Source organism: Octopus bimaculoides, chromosome 8, assembly GCF_046866305.1.
Source record: "Octopus bimaculoides isolate indiv1 chromosome 8, ASM4686630v1, whole genome shotgun sequence".
Classification (NCBI taxonomy): domain Eukaryota; kingdom Metazoa; phylum Mollusca; class Cephalopoda; order Octopoda; family Octopodidae; genus Octopus; species Octopus bimaculoides.
This window is the reverse complement of record NC_142935.1, coordinates 86,416,199-86,435,519: the sequence shown is the minus strand read 5'-3', so window position 1 is coordinate 86,435,519 and position 19,321 is coordinate 86,416,199. Positions and strand designations below refer to the sequence as shown.

The 19,321-nt window shown below is 35.0% G+C and overlaps 3 protein-coding genes across 8 annotated transcripts in view; 1 reads left to right on the top strand and 2 right to left on the bottom strand.

Moving 5' to 3' along the window:
- Nucleotides 1-1,541: 1,541 nt before the first annotated feature.
- On the bottom strand, nt 1,542-2,921 carry LOC149134489 (zinc finger BED domain-containing protein 5-like). The gene has a single exon (XM_089355932.1). The coding sequence runs from the start codon at nt 2,919-2,921 to the stop codon at nt 1,542-1,544; it is 1,380 nt and encodes a 459-aa protein (XP_089212058.1).
- A 57-nt stretch (nt 2,922-2,978) lies between these two features.
- Nucleotides 2,979-12,223, bottom strand: LOC106877755 (zinc finger BED domain-containing protein 5). Of its 2 annotated transcripts, none has more exons than XM_089356748.1 (2): nt 12,084-12,223; nt 2,979-3,438 (listed from the first exon to the last, which is right to left on the bottom strand). In XM_089356748.1, the coding sequence occupies exons 1-2, from the start codon at nt 12,104-12,106 to the stop codon at nt 2,979-2,981; spliced, it is 483 nt and encodes a 160-aa protein (XP_089212874.1). In that variant the 5' UTR covers nt 12,107-12,223. The 2 variants fall into 2 exon arrangements, with proteins under 2 accessions (XP_089212874.1, XP_014782252.2); XM_014926766.3 differs by lacking the exon at nt 12,084-12,223 and adding an exon at nt 10,874-10,999.
- Nucleotides 10,411-19,321, top strand: part of LOC106877756 (sulfotransferase 6B1) — a 29,386-nt gene continuing 20,475 nt past the window's right edge. The window contains exons 1-3 of one of the 5 annotated variants that reach the window (XM_014926767.3): nt 10,411-10,706; nt 11,008-11,112; nt 18,535-18,718. In XM_014926767.3, coding sequence (XP_014782253.2) covers nt 10,593-10,706; nt 11,008-11,112; nt 18,535-18,718 — 403 coding nt within the window. In that variant the 5' untranslated portion in view covers nt 10,411-10,592. The other 4 variants (XM_052970219.2, XM_052970220.2, XM_052970221.2 and 1 more) reach the window with 4 other exon arrangements.

Below are 19,321 nucleotides of genomic sequence, written 5' to 3'. Positions count from 1 at the left end.
GGCAACCTATTCATCCATACACTCACTCACAGATCTACAGTTAGCTATATAAACATATCACAAACCCACAAACACCAATTTATATGTGCATAGACACACACACACACTCACACACACACACACACACATATACAGTTGTTGAAATTTACAGAAAAACAAAGACAAAGACAGGTGCATAAACAACAAGCAGGTGTATTAGTTTGACACTTGGGAATGTGAGAAAGTCTTTTATGTTTTGAGCCTACACTCTTCAACAGAAAGGAACATGAGGAAATAAACAGAGAGAATAAAAAAGACTTGTGGATTTAGCGGTCAAGGTTCAATTAGAGATTAAATTAGCCTCATTAAGGGATAGTAATATCCAATGAATTACTGGTTCATTACCTAATATTTGTTGTGAATAATAATAATATTCATAAAATAATAGGTCTATATATAAATCATGGTTTATAATCATTGAGAAGAAAATTAAGAAAATAGAGATATCACATTTAACAAAAGTTTATTATCTGCAAAAATCCAACATATTCTCTTAAAGCTGTTTCAATTAAGCCTAAAGATTAAAATAGCAATTATTAAATCATTATATTAGGCAAAATCTCATCAGAGAGATAGAAAAAAGATATACCGTTAGGTTATTAGGTGTTGTGTTTTGGAATCATCTCAGCAGTCTGCTGAGATGAGTCTAAAATGCAATGAGTCTAAAATGCAATGAGTCTAAAAGCTTATAAAAAGAAAAGGAAGAAAAAGAACAAAAAAATTCAGAAATTCAAAAATTCAACAATGTGAACATCAGTATAGGTATATATGTATAATTTTTTCTATCAGTAATTAAAAATAGGACAAGGTGAATTGCTTCTTTTTAAGGCCAACGTCAGCTCTGTCATTAATCGATAGTAGTAGTAAACACATTTGACCTCTGCTGACCCCAAGAGTGTGAGGCCTCTTTTGTAAGGCCTCTTTTGTGAGGCCTCTTTTGCCTAATTACACAGGAATGTCCATTGCTGACCTCCTCCCCATCTGCTGAATCTATTTACAGACCTGTAGAATTTGATCTATTCACCAAGCTGCTACTCTTCCTCCTACTATTCCCTTCAACGCTCACATATTTATGATTATCTCAAGTACAAGACAAAAGTTGAAACTGAACAACATTTAATAATACCTTTTAATAATAAATTGAAATAACAACAACAACAATAATAAAACAAAACCAAAAGAGAATGGTGGGCAGATGACGACAGTAGTTGGAGCAAAGATAGCTTCTCAAGACAGTTACAACACCAGTGATTGTGGGAGCACTTGAAATGACCAGTAAAGGAACTAAAAGTTAGTTGAGAATGATCTGTCTTATGCAAAAAACAGCATTTAATTAATGAAATGAAAATACTCATGTTCAGATTTATTTACAATAAAAACACAAACTGTAAAAAAATTGTCACGTACATATGCAATTTTATTCTTGTATCTACAGTTATTATTAAAACATGTATTAAAAAAAACTTTAGTTTGAATAGATTACATTTATTCTCATCAAAAACTCAATGAGAAACTTGAGCCTGGTGTTTCTTGCACAACTCTTTAAGATTGGGTCGTGTTTTTGATAGACACACACGAAGTTCATCTTCCACAGACAGCAATTGTGCTCGCTTCTTGTGCTTGATGGTTGTCAGAGCTGAAAATCCAAATTCACACAAGTAGGAGGTTGAAAACTGCACAAGAAGTCGCAGTGCTTTCTGGGCAATTGCAGGATATTCCTTTTCAACCAGCAACCAAAATGCATTCAGGTTAAGCTCAGAATGCTTCAACTTTAATGTTCTGTCATTTAAAACATTGGCAAGTTCTTCTTCTGTTAATGTGAATTGTTCTTCAAATGGTTCAAATTCCACAAATGGGTTTCTAATCCAGTCATACAGGTCAACAGATATCGATGGAAAATATTTGTCAAGATTTGTTAACAAAGTGTGCAAATGGTTCAAAATCAGTAGCGCAATTTCTTGACAATTCCTTTTAAAAACACTTGGAAACATTTCCAAATTTCCTATGCATTTCTTCCATATTGTCAATTTCTTCTGAAAAGCATTTATTTTGTCAGTAGAAGACAAGATATTTTCGTTCCTGCCCTGCATGCCATTGTTCAAGGGATTTAGCTTGTGAAATATATTGGCAAGATATGCTAACTTGGAACACCAATGGTCATCACTCAAACATTCTACAAAGTCTTTCAGGTTTTCTTGCAAAGAAAAGGTCAATAACTCTTCTCTTAATTCATAAAAACAAGACAATACTTTTCCTCTTGACACCCATCGTATTTCTGTGTGTTGGATTAAGGTGGAAATGTCTGCTTCCATACCCACACAAAGTTTCGCAAACTGTTGACATTTAATTGGCCTCATCTTGATGTAATTAGCTATTTTCACTACCATATCCATTACAGATTTTAGTTCAGGTTCAAGAGTTTTAGCAACTAGTGCTTCTCTATGAATGAAACAATGAGTATGGATAATATTTGGATTTTGTTTTTGTGCGATTGGGACAAAGCCTTTAAGACATCCTGTCATTGCAGGGGCACCATCTGTACAAATACCAACACAGTTTTTCCAGTTCAATCTACAATACTCTAAATATGAATTCAAAACATCAAATACATTTTGTCCTTTTCTTGTTTCTGGCAACTCTTTGCAACACAGGAAGTCTTCTACAATAGCTTCATCATTAATAAAACGAACAAATACAAGGAGTTGTGCTTTACCAGTGATGTCTGTACTCTCATCAACTTGAAGCGCAAACAACTTATGTTTCAGTATTTTTGACTTAATATTGCACTCAATGTCTCCTGTCATGTCTTGAATGTGCCTACTTATTGTGTTGTCAGAAAGTGGAATTTTATTTAGCTCTGATGCAGCATCCTCTCCAAACATTATCCTCACTATTTCCTGGCATGCAGGTAAAATTACAGTTTCAGTGATGGTATGAGATTACATTTTTCTTGCAACTATCTCCGCCACAGCATAACTTGCTTCTTGTCCTTTGTCACTCAACTTGAACTTTTTGGCAAACATAGAAACTTGCCTTTTATTAAATGCCAATTCTCTTTTAAAATATTGTTCATTTTTGCCTGACAACTCTGGATGTTTAGTTGTTAAGTGTCGTTTCAGTTTGGCTGGTGCCATAGCACTATTAGCCAGCTTCTCCCCACAAACAGTACACAAAAGGGAAGGGCAGTCTAGGTTTCCAGTCCAAGTAAATCCCAGAGCTATGTAGTTTTCACAATATTGACAAACTTTTAGTTGCAGGTTAATTCCCTCCTTTCTTGGTAATTTCGACGAGGCAGCATCATTGGCAGTGGCTGCGGCTTCAACAGACTGCCTCAGACCCTGCATCTCTTCATTTGTATCTAACTTACGTTTTTTCAGAAATCTATCCATACTTGTAAGGCTGTAAGCAGAATTGTATATATATAAAAGCAAACCTAATAATGGCAGGACAAAATGATCTTTAAAGTGTAGCGAGTCTAATGATGTAAAATTTAACTTTTTTATTAATGTATTTTTAAAGTAATGGGTATTTGATTATATCTAAACAATATGCATATAATAATAAAAAAGATTTTTGGATTTGAATTTAAAATGTCATTTATTTGTTCATTGTTCTAATTTAGAAATTTGTAAGGAGTTAATATTTATGCATATTTACATATCTTCTAATTTAATATCAGTTTCCCTATTTCTTATTTTTTTTCTACATATGTAATTCAACTCTCTTTCGATTTTTTAATCTTAACATTTGACCAAATATTAATAGACGTCATACAAGAAAAATTTTTTACAAAAGCGCCTTTTAAAAAGCTAAAGATCTTTTAAAAGGCAGATTAACAACAACACCTAAATGGTTTATGCAGTTAAAATGTTTCTTTCAAATATAGTCACTCGTATTTTACAAAAGAAAACTAAACCATCATCTAAGCTGGCATCCAACTCGTAGATGTGCACATACATGTACACACCAAGGATCAGGGTCATCTACGCTGACGTGCAACTTGTAGGCCTAACATGTACACACATATCTGCACAGAAGAATTAAAAATTACTGTCGATTTTAGCATTTATGTAACTTCTTGCAGAACCCCTGGACTGTACTGACGGAACCCTGGTTGAAAACCACTGGTATAGACCATTGTATAAGGAGTGAAAGGAGAACACTTGCCGAGTATTTGATAAATAGTGACAAAGATCTACTGCAATATACCAAGATCCATATTATTATCAATATTTTTAAATGCTATTGGTAGAACAACAGTGATAATAATAATCACTGTGGTTATGGAGGTGACACAATGCAAGCATGTTATTTATATATGTGTATATGTACATACATGTGCATGTGTATATGCAAATAAAGAGAGGAAGAACGAGATGGGATCTCAGTAACAACTCTTGTGGGAACCCCATGAACAACTCATGAAGTCATGACGCAACACAACAATGAAAGAATTAATGACGAGAATGAAGCTATAGCCAATCATGGTGAAGGTTTCCTGCCTGGCATGTCTGAAACTGCCTGCATCAGGGGCAGTGATCTGGCCTCAGATGGTCATTATGTCACAAGAGATCACATACATGGTGTGCGCAAGAACAGACATAAGTGGACGAAGAGCAAAGCTGGAAAGAAATTGCAGAGTAGGCCGACATACCTTGAAATTTTGGATGAAAAAGGATATGTATCTAATGTCAGAAAATAAACTAATGAACCAAGTGAGAGTGGTTAGGAGGAAGGGTTACTTAACTGGAGTAGAAATATCTCGGATTAATGAGAGACTGAGAGACCCTGCAGATGGACTACAAAGGATGGTCAGAGTTGAAAACAGCAAGGTAGGAGTTGAAAGCAGACAGGAGGAACAGGGAAATGGTGATGGGGCTGTTAATGATGAGGAACAGGAATGTTATACAGTGAACCCTGATACTGTGGTGGGTGGACATGCAGGGGAAATGAACCAACTAGATGATGAATTGCTTGAAATTCAAAGACAACTCTCTGAGTTGATGAATGCTCCAGAAGAAAAAATCCCCATGAATATGAGAAGGGTAGATAGGGGTATGACAAATAAAGTAACACAAAAGATAAATACTGTCATACCATACATCCAGACGGAAGACATAACACAAACAAGAAATCTTCTCCGAGCTATTGCACTATTTGCTGAGGAGAAATTACAACTTAAGAAAACAAAAAATGGTAGAGCAAAAAAACCATGGTGGAAACGATGCACTGAAAGGGACATAATGTGGGCAAGGCAAGATCTAGGAAAAACTGAGCAATGGTTAAGAGGAAACTGGAAAAATGGGAAAAAGACTGACTGAGAAAAATTAGAGAAGAAATATAAAATATAGAAGAACAGGTTTGATGCAGTAATAGAACAGTTAAAACAGAAGATCATGGTAAAAAGCCAGAAGAACATAAGATTTGTGAACAGAAATAAGCAGTTCGAGAACAGATTGTTAAAAAATAACTCGAAACAATTCTTCTGAATGTTAGAAGGAGACAATGGGAAAAATGTTGCTCCTGATGCAAATCAAGCCAAGGAGTTCTGGAGAAGATTATGGGGAAACAATGTGGTGTATAAAAGGGATGCAACGTGGATAGGAGCTATCAAGACAAAATTACAAGGAGGAAAGAAACAACAGAATATTGTCATAAGCACAGGTGATTTGAAAGTACAAGTGGGTAAAGTGACTAACTGGAAAGCCCCCAGACCAGATGGGATTCATGGCTTCTGGCTGAAGAGATGCCACACGGTGCATGAAAGACTAGCAGCCCAATTGAATGAGTGTATCCTGAAAGGTACAGTCCCCATGTGGATGGTGACTGGGAAGACAACACTCATAATGAATGATAGAAGAAAGGGGAATATTGTGGGAAACTACTGTCCCATAGCATGCCTAAATATAATCTGGAAGATACTCACTGCAATATGTGCAGCAAAGACATATACTTTCCTGGCACAGGAAGAAATACTACCAAGGGAACAAAGAGGATGTAGGAAGAGTTCTCAGCATTGTAAAAAACATCATACAAGCATGTCTATAGCTTGGATTGATGTTAAGAAGGCATGTGATATGATGCCTCATTCTTGGATTGTTGAATGCCTGCAGATGTTTGGTGTTGCTGACAACATCACAAATTTTCTGATGCATAACACAAAAGAGTGAAAAACCAAATAGTGCTCAAGTATTCCTTGGAGAAGTTAATATTAAAAGGGCCATCTTCCAAGATGACTCGTTTTCTCCATTACTATTTATAATGGCACTAATACCCATAACAATGACACTTAGGAAAGTTAAGATGGGTTACCGATGTGGGAAGAAAGGCCCATCATTGAACGATCTTCTGTTTATGGATGACCTGAAATTGCTTTAGAAATTTGAAAAACAGATAGATTCCTTAACCAAAACAGTCCAGAAGTGTGGTAGGGACATTGAAATGGAATTTGGGATTACCAAATGTTCAGTGCTTAATATGAAAAGAGGGAAGAAAGCATCATGCACAGGATTGTGGTTACCATCAGGAGAGACCATGGGTGAACCTGACGGCAGTGGGTATAGATATTTAGGGATTTTGGAGCTGGATGACATTCTACACAGAGAGATGAAAGTCAAGGTCAGTGAAGCGTATCAAAAAAGTGGGAAAGCAGTGTTGAAATCCAACTTCAATGCCAAAAATTTGATTACTGCAACAAATATCTGTGCAGTTGCAGTGGTTAGATATAGTGCGTCCATCCTCAAATGGACTGAGGAGGAAATATCAACACTGGATAGAAAAATGAGAAAGTTGATGACGCTGTATGGGGCACTACACCCTAAAGCAAACATGAACAGAATCTATATGAAAAGAAAGAATGGTGGCAGAGGACTAATTAGTATAGACCATTGTACAAGAAGTGAAAGGAGAACACTTGCCAAGTATTTGATAAATAGTGATGACGACCTGCTGCAATATGCTGTAAATGATATGGGTGTAAATTCAGATGAAATGATGGGCAAGGAAGAGTTTAACCAAAGAGCTGAGGAGAAGAGAAAAGAAGACCTTCTTGAAATGAGAATGCATGGACAGTTTGAAAGGAATACACAGGACTTTAAGGATAATACAGCATCGTGGGTATGGCTTGAGCGAGGTGATTTGAAGTGTACCACTGAAAGCCTGATCATTGCTGCACAAGACCAGGCTCTCACTACGAATTCAGTGAAGTATGACATCTATAAAACTTCTGACACCCAGGAATGCAGTGTTATTTTGATGTATGCACTGCTCTCTTACTCAGTAATAAAAATAATAATGATGGCGATAATAATAATAATAAAAATAATAATAATAATAATAATAATAATAATGACAATAATTATGGCTTCAAATTTTGGCTGAAGGTCAGCAATTTTGGGGGAGGGAAAAGTTGATTATATCAATTCCAGTGTCCAACTGGTACTTATTTTATCCACCCCAAAAGGATGAAAGGTAAAGTTGACCTCAAAACATAAGGACAGAAAAAATGCTGCTAAGCATACTGCCTGGCATGCTAACGATTCAGCCAGCTTACCATTTTTTTCATAATAATGATAATGATAATTTCAAATTTTGCCACAAGGGTAGCAATTTTTTGTGGGAGGGGATGAGTTGATTACATTGACCCCAGTACTTGACTGATACTTAATTTCTCGACCCCAAAAGGATGAAAGGTGAAGTTGGCCTCAGCAGAATTTGAGCTCAGAATGTACCAACAGGCGAAATACCGCTAAATAATGATGATGATGATGGTCATTCCTGTTGATTTCAATGTATGTGTGTTTGAAGGAGAAGATTTAAAAGGAGAGAGAAAAATAAAATGATACAAAGAAGAAACAACTTCAAAAATAAAAGAATAAAAGAAGCTGCATCTATTTGTGATGGATATGTAAATATGATTTGAGTCCTGGTATGGATTTTGCTATGAAGTCACATTGGGACACTGATGATTTTGATTTTGCCAGGGATTGAGAAAATGTGTCTGTTGATTGCAGGAGAAAATTCTTTTATTGTTCTGTTTTTTCAACTCAAATTGTTTGAATGTATCATTACACATTTTATGCCATGCAGATCGATCTAGGCTATAACTTTCTCAAGATGTTAGATTAAGCTGTTGAGGCTTTCATGATTGCTTCAACTTATCCTTATATCTAAGGATAGATCTTCCCTTATTGTGGTGTCCATCTACTTGTTGGCATACAAAAGAATTTTCGGAGTCATCTTTCGTTTAAACATGTCCTACCCATCTGCACTGAATTCTCAGCAACATGCTTTTGATACTGGAGATATCACATTTTTCTAAGATTTTGACATTTGATATCTTGTCTCGTCATTTTATGTTGTAGATATTGCACAGAATGTACATATGAAAGGTTTCAAGTTTCTTTATATGACTGTGGTAGGGAGTCCATGTTTGTGCTCAAAATATAAGATTTGCATACACTTAATTTGGTCTTCAGACTGACACCATGTTCATCCCATAAACAGTGGGAAAGTTTTCCAAAAGCATTTGCAGCTTTAGATATTCTAACATTGATTTCATCATTAAGAGTATTTTTCAAGTTTACTGTACTTCCAAGATATTTAAATGACTTGACGCAGTTGAGTGGCTTGTTTGTTATCAATCATTACATTTGAATCTCAAGTATGTTCTGCCTCAAGTTTCAGTTGGAATAAACTTGTCTTCTTGAGTCTGATAGTCAGTCCAAAAGCATTAGCTGCTACTGTTTCCTGAATTTCTTTAAACACATGACAAACCAAAGTGCTATAATGAGCAAACAGAAAGTCATGTAGAATCTCTTACTTGATCTTTTTCTTTGATCTGAAACGTTGCTATTTTACATTTAGTAGACTTCCTTCAATGTGAAACTGGAATTTTACACCTTCATGGTAATCCCTAAAATGTGTTAGAGCACCATTGAAAAGAATATGGAAAAAGGTACAGGAGCTAAAACATAACCCTATTTGTTTCCAGTGTTGACAGAAAATGCCTCAGAACATTGGCTGTTAGATATTGCAGTTGTCATCATTCCTTTGTGCAGAGATACTATTAACCTTACATTTTATCAGGAAGGCTGACCTTTGACAAAATTTTCCAGAGCCTCATGATTCAATGTATCAAAGGCCTTGGTCAAGTCAACAAAGACTATGTGCTAGTCACTATTTTGCTCATGTGCTTTTCCTTGAACTTGCTGTAAGGGCAAAAATCATGTCAATTGTGCCTCTCCCAGTCCGGAATCCACATTGAGATTCAGGATATATACTGTTTACTACATGCATATTGATGCAGTTAAGAATCATCCTTGCAAGAATTTTTCCAGCAATGCACAAAGAGTTTATTCCCCAGTGATTATCACATACATTCTTCTTCCCTTCATTTTTGTACAAGTGTGTTATAGATGCATCTTTGAACTATTGGGGAACAGATCCACTTTCCCAAATGAAACAGACCAATTTGCACAACTTTCTTACAAGTTGTCTACCATCATACTCGTACACTTCTATGGGAAATACTGTCTTGTCCAGGAGCTTTACCAACGGAAAGTTTTATAATAGCAGTACTTATCCCTTCCAAGGAAGTATCTTCTGCAAGTTCCTCAATTACAAGCCTCTGAAGGATTTCATTGATTACTTCAGGATCAGTGGTGGGTTCTTGATTTAAAGAGTTCAGCTAATTTTTTCAGAATTACATCTTAGCTACTTAAGAGTTTTATCCCATTGTTTGAAAAAATTGGTTCTGTTCCACCCTTTTTTGGACCAAACACATCTTTCAGATTCTTATACAATGCTCTCAGGTTGTGAGAGTTAGTAGCCTGTTCCAATTCTTGGACCCATCAAGACTTTTTCATCTCACACAGGTTTTTGAGTAGTTTTCTTAGAGGAAATGTATAGGGATCTGAGTGATGGTAAGTTTTTGTTTGAGATCTATGCCTTGTGTCTTTTGTGCATAGTTTCTAGGAGAGGTTTGATTTGAGAATCATTCTCATTGAATCAATCTTGGTGCCTGCGTTTGACATATTCTAGAACTTCTTCAGCAGATGATTTGATGCTGTCATAAATATTTTGCCACAAAATTTCTTTCCTCTATGTTCTCAAGCTTTGAATTTAGATGCATTTCAAAAGTTTTTGCCTTATTTGGATTTTTTAAGAAAGACACATTCATTCTCAATGGTGTAATGGATCTCAGTAGCCTCTTTATCCAAATAATACTTGGGAGTTTTGTGAGCTCTGGTTAATCTGAAATCACAGCAATCTTTGCTCTTAGTAATAACATAGTCAATCATATGTCAGTTACCAGATCAGGAATGCTTCCAGATATTCTTATATTTATCTGCCTGCTGAAACACTGACCTTGTGATTGTTAGATGGAACTGGTAATAATGATAATAATCCTTTCTACTATTGACACAAAGCCTGAAATTTTGAGGAAGTGAGGTGGGGGTCTAGTCGATTACATCACTGGTACTTATTTTATTGACACCAAAAGGATGAACAACAAAGTTGACCTTGGTGGAATTTGAACTCAGAATGTAAAGATGGACGAAATGCTGCTGAGGATTTTGCCTAGTATGCTAATAATTCTGTCAATTTGCCGCTCTAATAATAATAATAATGGTTTCAAATTTAAGCACAAGGCCAGCAATTTCGAGGTAGGAGTAAATCAATTACATCAATCCCCGTAATGAACTGGTATTTATTTCATTAACCCAGAAAGGATGAACGAGAAAGTCAACCACAGCAGAATTTTAACTCAAAACAAAGATGAAATGCCACCAAGAACTGGCAGTTAAACATAATAAATTGCTTTATAACTTACCCATTAAATATGAAAAATTGTAATTTGAGAAATAGGCGTGGGCTGTATGCACGCGTATCTTATCGTTTACAGTTATCAAAATATTATTGAATAATATAGGCCAGTTTGAAACTCACAAAATTTCTCTATTACAGTGTTTAACAAGTCACGTTTGCCGTAATAACAGTAAAGGAAAACAAAAAAATTTCGTTCACATTCAGAACGTGCTACATGTCAGTAGGTGCTACTCCTTCCCTCTGGTTGGTATAATTATTGTTTGCTTTTTCTTTCTTAGATTAATGTTATATATTCTCATTAATAGATTAATGTTTGTTTATATTAATATTATTAACTGTTTTCTTGTTTGCATCTTTACACCCAGTTAAAAAAAAAAAACGTGCTTTTTTGTTTACTTCTTAACTAATAACCTGTCAGTTTTCTCAGTTGTCACTTTGATTTATGTAATATGTTGTGTGAATGCAGTCGTTTGACTTGTAAGAAACTTCAACTCAATTATTTACTATCACAAGAAAAGGAGGGACAAGTTAAAATGCAGCAGTCCTTTTGCCAACTCATAATTTTTATTCATATGGAGACTAAACATGATGTAATTTTTATGATTTAAAAGGAAATTAAGCTACGATATTTTTTCTTTAAAATAAGGTAATTTGTGCTTTTTAAAACAGCAATAATGGATTAACCTAGAAATTAGGTAAAACTTGTTCTCCATACATAATTCTGCACGACTGTACAAGAACGACTGGGACGTAAACGAGAAACACCCTTGCCATCTAGGGATATTTAACATGCATGAGGTCCAATAGTGAGTAAGATAAAGTATTTTTTGTGGAATTGTCAACTTCTGTTAAACTAGAAAACTAATTGTCTCGTGATTGGGGATGTATCTAATGTTACGCGATGAAAGAAAAACCTTGTGATTTAAAATTATTTGAGGAGGACCGAAGTTCTCGATGTTTTTGATATCGTGGGGCAATAGATGTTAAACAAGTTAATGACACACTTCACATGAGAATTTTTAAAAAGAGAAGCTACTTTTCAAAGGAAATATCAAGTAAAATATATAAACCACAATTTCGTTCATAATGATTATATTTATTTTTATACATTGCACTAAGTTTGCCTAAGTTGCAGTTTGAGAAGCACTGGTACAAGTAGATGTGTAGTGTTGATTACATAGAAAGAGGGTAATATACAAAGTGAAAATAATTACATTCTATAATTAAAATTATTCATTAAGAAGAAGCGACACTTTCCGTCGGACGCTTTTCTCCAAACTTGTGTGCTATGTCACAGAGAGAGAGACAGAGAGCTGCATTTTCAAGTGTGCTTTTTCTGCAATTAAAGCTTGGAGTTCTTCTACTGTACGACAATGCCCACCCTCATATCGCCAATATGACCAAGGAACCCATTTAAACGCATGGCTGAGAAGTGCTGCCACACCCGCCGTACTCTCCTCATTCCACCTCTTTCGATCTCTTTCAAATGCTATGCGTGGAGTTTCGTTCAATACTGATGCAGAATTGAGAGCTTGGTTGGATTAATTTTTTGAGTCGAAATCAGGTGATGTTTACCAAGGAGGTATTGAAAATCTTGTTGAACGTTGGGAAGAAGTTGTAAACAAAGGGCGAATACATTATTGATTAATTAGTTGTTATTTTTTATTAAACCTTTTAAAAAATTTAAATTTTAAAAAATGATGGGAACTTAATTGCCAACCTAATATATATATGTGTGTGTGTGTGTGTATACATGTGTGTGTGTATACATGTGTGTGTGTGTGTATATGTGTGTGTATGTGTGTATATATGTGTATGTATATCTGTATATGTGTGTGTGTGTGTATATATGTGTGTATATATGTGTGTGTATATATGTGTGTGTGTATATGTGTGTATGTGTATATATATATGTGTGTGTTTGTATATATACATAAATGTACAACTGTTAGTTTTTTTAACTGTGTGAAGGGGAGGGGGTTATATTTTTTTAATCTCACTGACACCCCAAATTCTGACCCACCTTCTTACCTACTTTTATTTGTAAAGCAGTTTCTGTATTGATCAATTATTTGTTATATACCTTTATTACGTAACTGTTATCTTAACTTTACTTATTTTAAAACTATTATGTTTCCTTAAATGTTGATATAAATAACTTATTAGTTGTTAATTTAAAGAAAAAACAAATTATAGGGAAAAAGACCAAGAAGCAGATACATTTTTGTTGAAAAAATACTATTTAAAAAAACATCAAATAAATATACATATTCATGTGTGTATGTGTATATATTAAGTACAAATGTATATACATTACCTAACCCTATGTTTATATAATACACATTTATAGACTTGTCAGTGATATGTATTCATCTTTGACCAACCTGACATAGCTAAGTGACTAAATGTGACCATTTTTCTATATCGCCCTCTCTTTCTCAAACAACAAACTTCTAAACTCTTTCTTTTTCTCCCTACCTGTGTCATCAACATGTATGATAATTGGTGAAGCATTTCATGTCTCTCTGCCATGTTTTACAGTTGTGAGGCACTCCAGCTGTCTCAGTACTCCATGTAGTTCTCTCATCTCATGAATCATAATTTTTCTTGCAAGCTCTTCTATTGTATTATGTAGTGTCTGTACTTTCTTCAGCTCACATTCTGACTCCTTGTGGGTATTTTAATGTTTGTTACATCATCAGTATTTTTCTTTCTGTAAATTAAAAATCTGAAACTGCATATGGATGAGGACAGCTGCATAAAGAAATGCTGAGCTCTAATTGTGGAGGGAACTTGTGGGAGAGGTAGACTCCGGAAGATGTGGAACGAAGTGGTAAGAAAGGATCCTGGGCCTCACTGAGAAAATGACAAGGGGCCAGGAGTTATGGGGATTTGCTGTACTTGAGAAGACACATCAAGCTAAGTAAAATTGCTGTCATCCATATATACAGGCTTGTCCTTTACAGGTGCCAATGCCACATAAAATGCATTTATGTCTGTGCTATGTATATGAACTAGTGCTGTGTATATGAACATATAAAAAGCACATAAAAAGCACCCAGCACAGTCTGTAAAGTGGTTGGCTTTAGGAAGGGTATCCAGCTACAGAAATCATGCCACAACAGACAATTAGAGTCTGGTTAGCTCCTGTTAAACCATCTAACCCATGCCAACATAGCAAACAGACATTGAATGATAATGATGATGTTGATACTTTTACCCTCCACACAACCATATAAATAGTAAAACTACATCCTTAAATCTTTGCTTCCCATTTGGGATCATAAAATATTTCAGCTCTGTTTAGTTGCTGACCCCTTTATAAAATTTCACTTAGACCACTCTAAAAGTTGTGCACTCATACTTTTTGCAGACGTCTCACCTATAGAAGTTCAAACTGAAAGATAATAGCATAAATCTTACTTGAATTAGTGTTACAAAGGTGAGGTGTGATAGCTAATTAAAACAAATACATTCCTGAAGGTACTCACTACTTACAATGATACCTGTAAAACTTGTAATTTATAATGAACAATTTTTGATAAAATCTAAATGCAAACTTATGTTAATTTTTTTTATGTAAAATGAAAATAGACTGAATTGGCAGAATCTAAGAGTGTAAGAAACATAATTTGCAACCTTTACATATTGATGTTTACATTCTAAGTTCAATTCTTGCCCAAGTCAACTTATTTTTCACCCTTGTGAATGTTGGGGTTGATCGAATATATACAAGACAAGTACTAGAGTCCACTTAATCAGCTGTACCCTCTTTCCAGATTTGTAGCTTTATTCTTTTAATTTTATCTATGTTAAACACGTGTCATTTAGATTTGCAATTTTCTCTCCAAATAAATTATATAATGTACAGATAAAATAGGTGTTGAAGGTAAAAAATATTGCAACAGTAAACTTTTTCAAGAAGAATTTATGGAACCTTATTTTATAAATAAGTCTTTCCACAAGGCCTGAAATTTTGGGGAAGGGGGTTTGTTGATTACATCAACCCCAGTGCTTGACTGGTACTTAATTTATTGACCTCGAAAATATGAAAGGCAAAGTTGACCTCAGTGAAATTTGAACACAGAAAGTAATTTCGGATGAAATGCTGCTAAGCATTTTCTCAGTGTGCTAACGATTCAGCCAGCTATAAAATAATGTGCATATAAAGTTTTCTGTAGGCTGTTCAAAGGAGCGAACTATGCTTCTATTATATCCTGTTCATTAAAATATTAAGGTCGTAGCGAGTCAGGAAAGATCTATTACATCGCCGTGACATAGTTCAGTTGTACTGTGGCAGATTTCAGCCAATCAGAGCTGGAGGTATGTGAATAAGATGGCAGTGATCTGCCTTAGCAGCATAGAAGCGACAGTTTCAAACTAGTTGCTGAAAAGACTGCCTAGAAGCAACATTGCTTTCTTCAGCATGTCATATTTTCTGTATCCACCACCAACTACATGCAACTCACTTGATTAATATCAACTTCAACTCGCTTCATATAAACCTCAGTGTATATAGTACATCATGTGATTTTTCCTGTCTTGCATACACATATATTTGGTTCCCATTCGTATGCAAGATTAATCCTTGTTACCACTTGCTAGCACTCCTTACACTACTGAATAAATTTCAATGTTTTTGTTTTATAAACGTGCCTTCTGAATATTCTTTATTAACACCTCTTTAAGAAATCACTGGAAATGGATTCTTTCTATGAACTGTCTTTAAAAAAATGCTAACTACACACATTGTAACAACTTGAACATGTTACATATAGAAGACATTCCTTCCAACTTACATTAGTGACTCACATGTAACAAGGTTTTAAAACATTTTATATAATGTTTTATTTAATGATGTATTAAAATAATCTTTTGTGTTTTGCTATTCGTTTGGTAAAACATTTGGTGGCATTCAGTTATAGATTTTTACATTGCTCAACAATAATTTTCAAGCCAAGGTAATAAATTGCAATGCTGAAATTCATGGAAAACTATTCAAAACAAATGAAGTTTGATTTGGTATTTTGCAAGCACTCCTATAGTTAAAATCATGATTTTCAATGATTAAGCCTAGATTTGATTAACTTATCAATAACTGAAAGATCCATGTTTATCCACTTTGCAGTCAATACTTTTTTCAGCTCTGTTATTGACATAATTTTTGACAATCTTACAACCTACAATCAAGATGTTACCATGTAGAACTTTAACAAATAATGGAACCTTTACAAATATTTAACAGTATTTTGTGGCCATTTAATGTATTTTCAACAAAAGAAGCTCTAATCTCCCTATCCCTCCTCTCCCTTCATACACCATAATTCCTATCTTTTCCTTTTTAACTCTTACTGGCAAACAATCTGGCTCACATGTTTTTGGTTTTGTTGTGCAAGACATTTATATCTGCCTTGTATTGGAAAATTAGCAGAATTTGTTTTCCTCAGACCTTATAATTGATGACCAAAGCTTTGACTTCCTTCTTGCAGAACACTTTGGCTCAATTGAAATTTTCCAGTCTTATTAACTTTTGAAATAATTTTCTTTTGGTGAAGGTAAAGCATGTGTATACCACCCATTTCTGGTGTATTTTGTTTTCGTTTTCAAAAAATTTTTTGGATTTTTATATTTTTGATATAGGAGAATACGATTTTGCACAAAAGTCACATTTTCAAAACTTTAATTTCCCCACCCTCACCCCAATTTCTTAATTTTAAACTTTTTACAAATTTTTTTATTAATCCATATAGAAAAATACAGAGATTATGAATCTGGGATTTTTTTTTTATATAAATTTGAATTTTTCTTAAAGACTCTTAAACACTCAATGACTCTTCCTCCACCTTGCCCACCCATCACCTCCCAACTTTTAAAAAGCTAAAAACTCTGAATGTTTTACTTTCATCTCATCTTTCACACATGTATAGGTAAATGACATTATTTCTGGAAAAATTTCACTGTTTTCAAAAATGCTAAAAGCGAAACATTTGGAGTTTTTAACTTTTTGAATGTGGTGAGGTGGTGGGTGGAGGCTGGGAAGGGGATTTGAGTGTTTCTTTAAGAAAAAAATTTTTTTTAATTCTTAAAGATTTGTAATCTATTTTTCTACATGGTGAGAAAAGAAAAAAAAAAGGTTAATACCTAGTTTAACACCCAGCCCCCCCCCCCCCCAAAAAGTGTAATAGGTGTAAAAAAAAAGTATAATAGGTGTAAAAAAAGTGTAGTAAAGGAATCTGAAAGCCAAAATTTGCGCAAATGAACTGGCGGGGTTGGGAGAGGACTTTCGGAAAATTCACACGATCTGATTTTTTCCCCCTCATAACTTTCAGGAAAATGGATATCTTTTAATGAAATTTTATCTAAATACCTTTCAAATGGCATAGATTACAATTATAAAGAAATTTGTAGAAAACTGGAAGCATAAATAATATGGCCAGTAGCTGTAGTGCTAATAGTAATAATGAAATTATGATAATGATGATGACAGTGATAATGATGAGAGGCAAGACGTAGTATGAGCACACACCACAAGGAGTGGTTGAGTTGGAAACTTGAAAAATCCTGTGGGATTTTGCAATCCAAACATACCATGTGCTTGTGCAAAAGAAGCCAGACATGTACTCTGTAATTGATGTTGTGTGTTCCTTTGACCTATGAACAGTTAAGAAGAAAGGTGAAAAGATACACATGTACCTTCCTCCTAAATAAAAGATAGCTAAACTGTGGAAAACAAGAAAGGTGAGGATTGTTTCAATTATTGTTGAGTCTTTGGGGACAGTATCAGAAGGCATCCAGAGGAATATAAAGGAAATGGGAATAGAACACTCAACAGAGCTTGTTGCAAAAAGTTCCTTGACACAATCAGAATCATTAGGAAAGTATTAGATAGTTGAAAAGAACAGATAACATGGTACCATAGGCTGCAGGTAGCAAGCCCACTACACTTTTTCAAGACTCTGAGTTCCAACAAAACCTGTTTATAATAATAATAATGATAATAATAATAATACCCAAACTATACAATACAATCTATAAACATACAACACACTATACAGCAAATATCCAATGAAATAAACAACCACCTAACGCATTACATCTTTCCAAACAGCCTCAGTCTCAACATGGAGGCCTACATTGTGTGTCTGGAGGAGGTAGTGCTGCCCTGGGTCAAAATGGTGGCTGCTGGAAGACCCTGTGTCTGGCAACAGGACTCTGCACCGTACCACACAAGCAGGAGAACCCAGTCATGGCTCTCAGATAATTTCTGTGACCAGATTACCCCTAACATCTGGCCACCTAACTTCCCAGACTGCAATCCCCTTGTGTGGGTTGCAGTTGAGCGAGAGACCAATGAAACTCCTTGTAACACCAAAGATGAACTGAAGACAAGGATTATGGCAGCATTCACCAACTTAAACAAGGAGACCATCCAGAAGAGTTGCAGGAGATTTTGAAGTCGTCTGGAGGCTATGGTTGAAACCAATGGCGATTTTATTGAATAAATTTGCTCTTTAGCATTTCAAGATATTTTTCTGTAATTTTGGTAAATATATCTGTTAAAATGAGATGTCAGTGTTATTTTCATTTTCGCATAATTTAGACAACCGTATATTCACAGCACCCTGTATATATGATTTGACTCATATGTGAAACATATTTTCACAGAGATTCCATAGTTACAACATGCCTGAAGTTTACTACAAGGATCCTGCTGGATGTCAAATGATCAGCTATGATTACAATGGATTTTTGGTACCACCATTTCCAAATATTCAAGAAAATCTTGACAAACTTCCAGATATGCCTGTAAGAGATGATGATGTTTTTCTTCTAGGTTACATGAAATCAGGTATGTAGTCTTTCATCATTAAGATCATTCCACCATCATGTGTATGCTTCCCTCATTGTTCAAGTATCTCTGCTATTATCTCAGTTATCAGATCACTTCTTAAACATCTCTTATACTTTCTCTTTCAAAACCACATTCCAATGGTATTGACGTTCTGTTACATAGTTTCCCTTCAACAAGTAACAAACACTACTTGAATTAATATGAACTTTATTCTCATTAACATAATTATTTCTTTTACTGAAACCTATTTTTTGATGTATTTAATTTTTATCATCATCCTCATCATCTGTTGTCCATGCTGGCATAGGTAGGAGGTTTGACCAAGGCTGGTAAGCTGAGTGGCTGCACTAGATTAGCCTGATTTGGCATGGTTTCTATGGCTGGATGCCTTTCCTAATGCCAACCACTCCAAGAGTGTAATGTGTGCTTTTATGTGCCACTGGCATGGGTGCCATTTGCATGGGTGCCATTTGCATGGGTGCCATTTGCATGGATGCCATTTGCATGACACCAGTATCTGCTACAACTATGGTTTCACACGGCTTGATGGGTCTTCCTTCTGAAGAACAGCATATTGCCAAAGGTCTTGGTCATATGTCA

What these genes read in the sequence shown, in the direction of transcription:
- LOC149134489 (XM_089355932.1), bottom strand. Translation starts at nt 2,921, where the DNA reads ATGTTTGGAGAGGATGCTGCATCAGAGCTAAATAAAATTCCACTTTCT.
- LOC106877755 (XM_089356748.1), bottom strand. Translation starts at nt 12,106, where the DNA reads ATGAATAATTTTAATTATAGAAT. An exon ending in AATAATTTTAATTATAGAAT is followed by an intron (nt 3,439 to 12,083) that starts GTAATTATTTTC and finishes TTCTGCTTACAG; the next exon opens with CCTTACAAGTATGGATAGAT.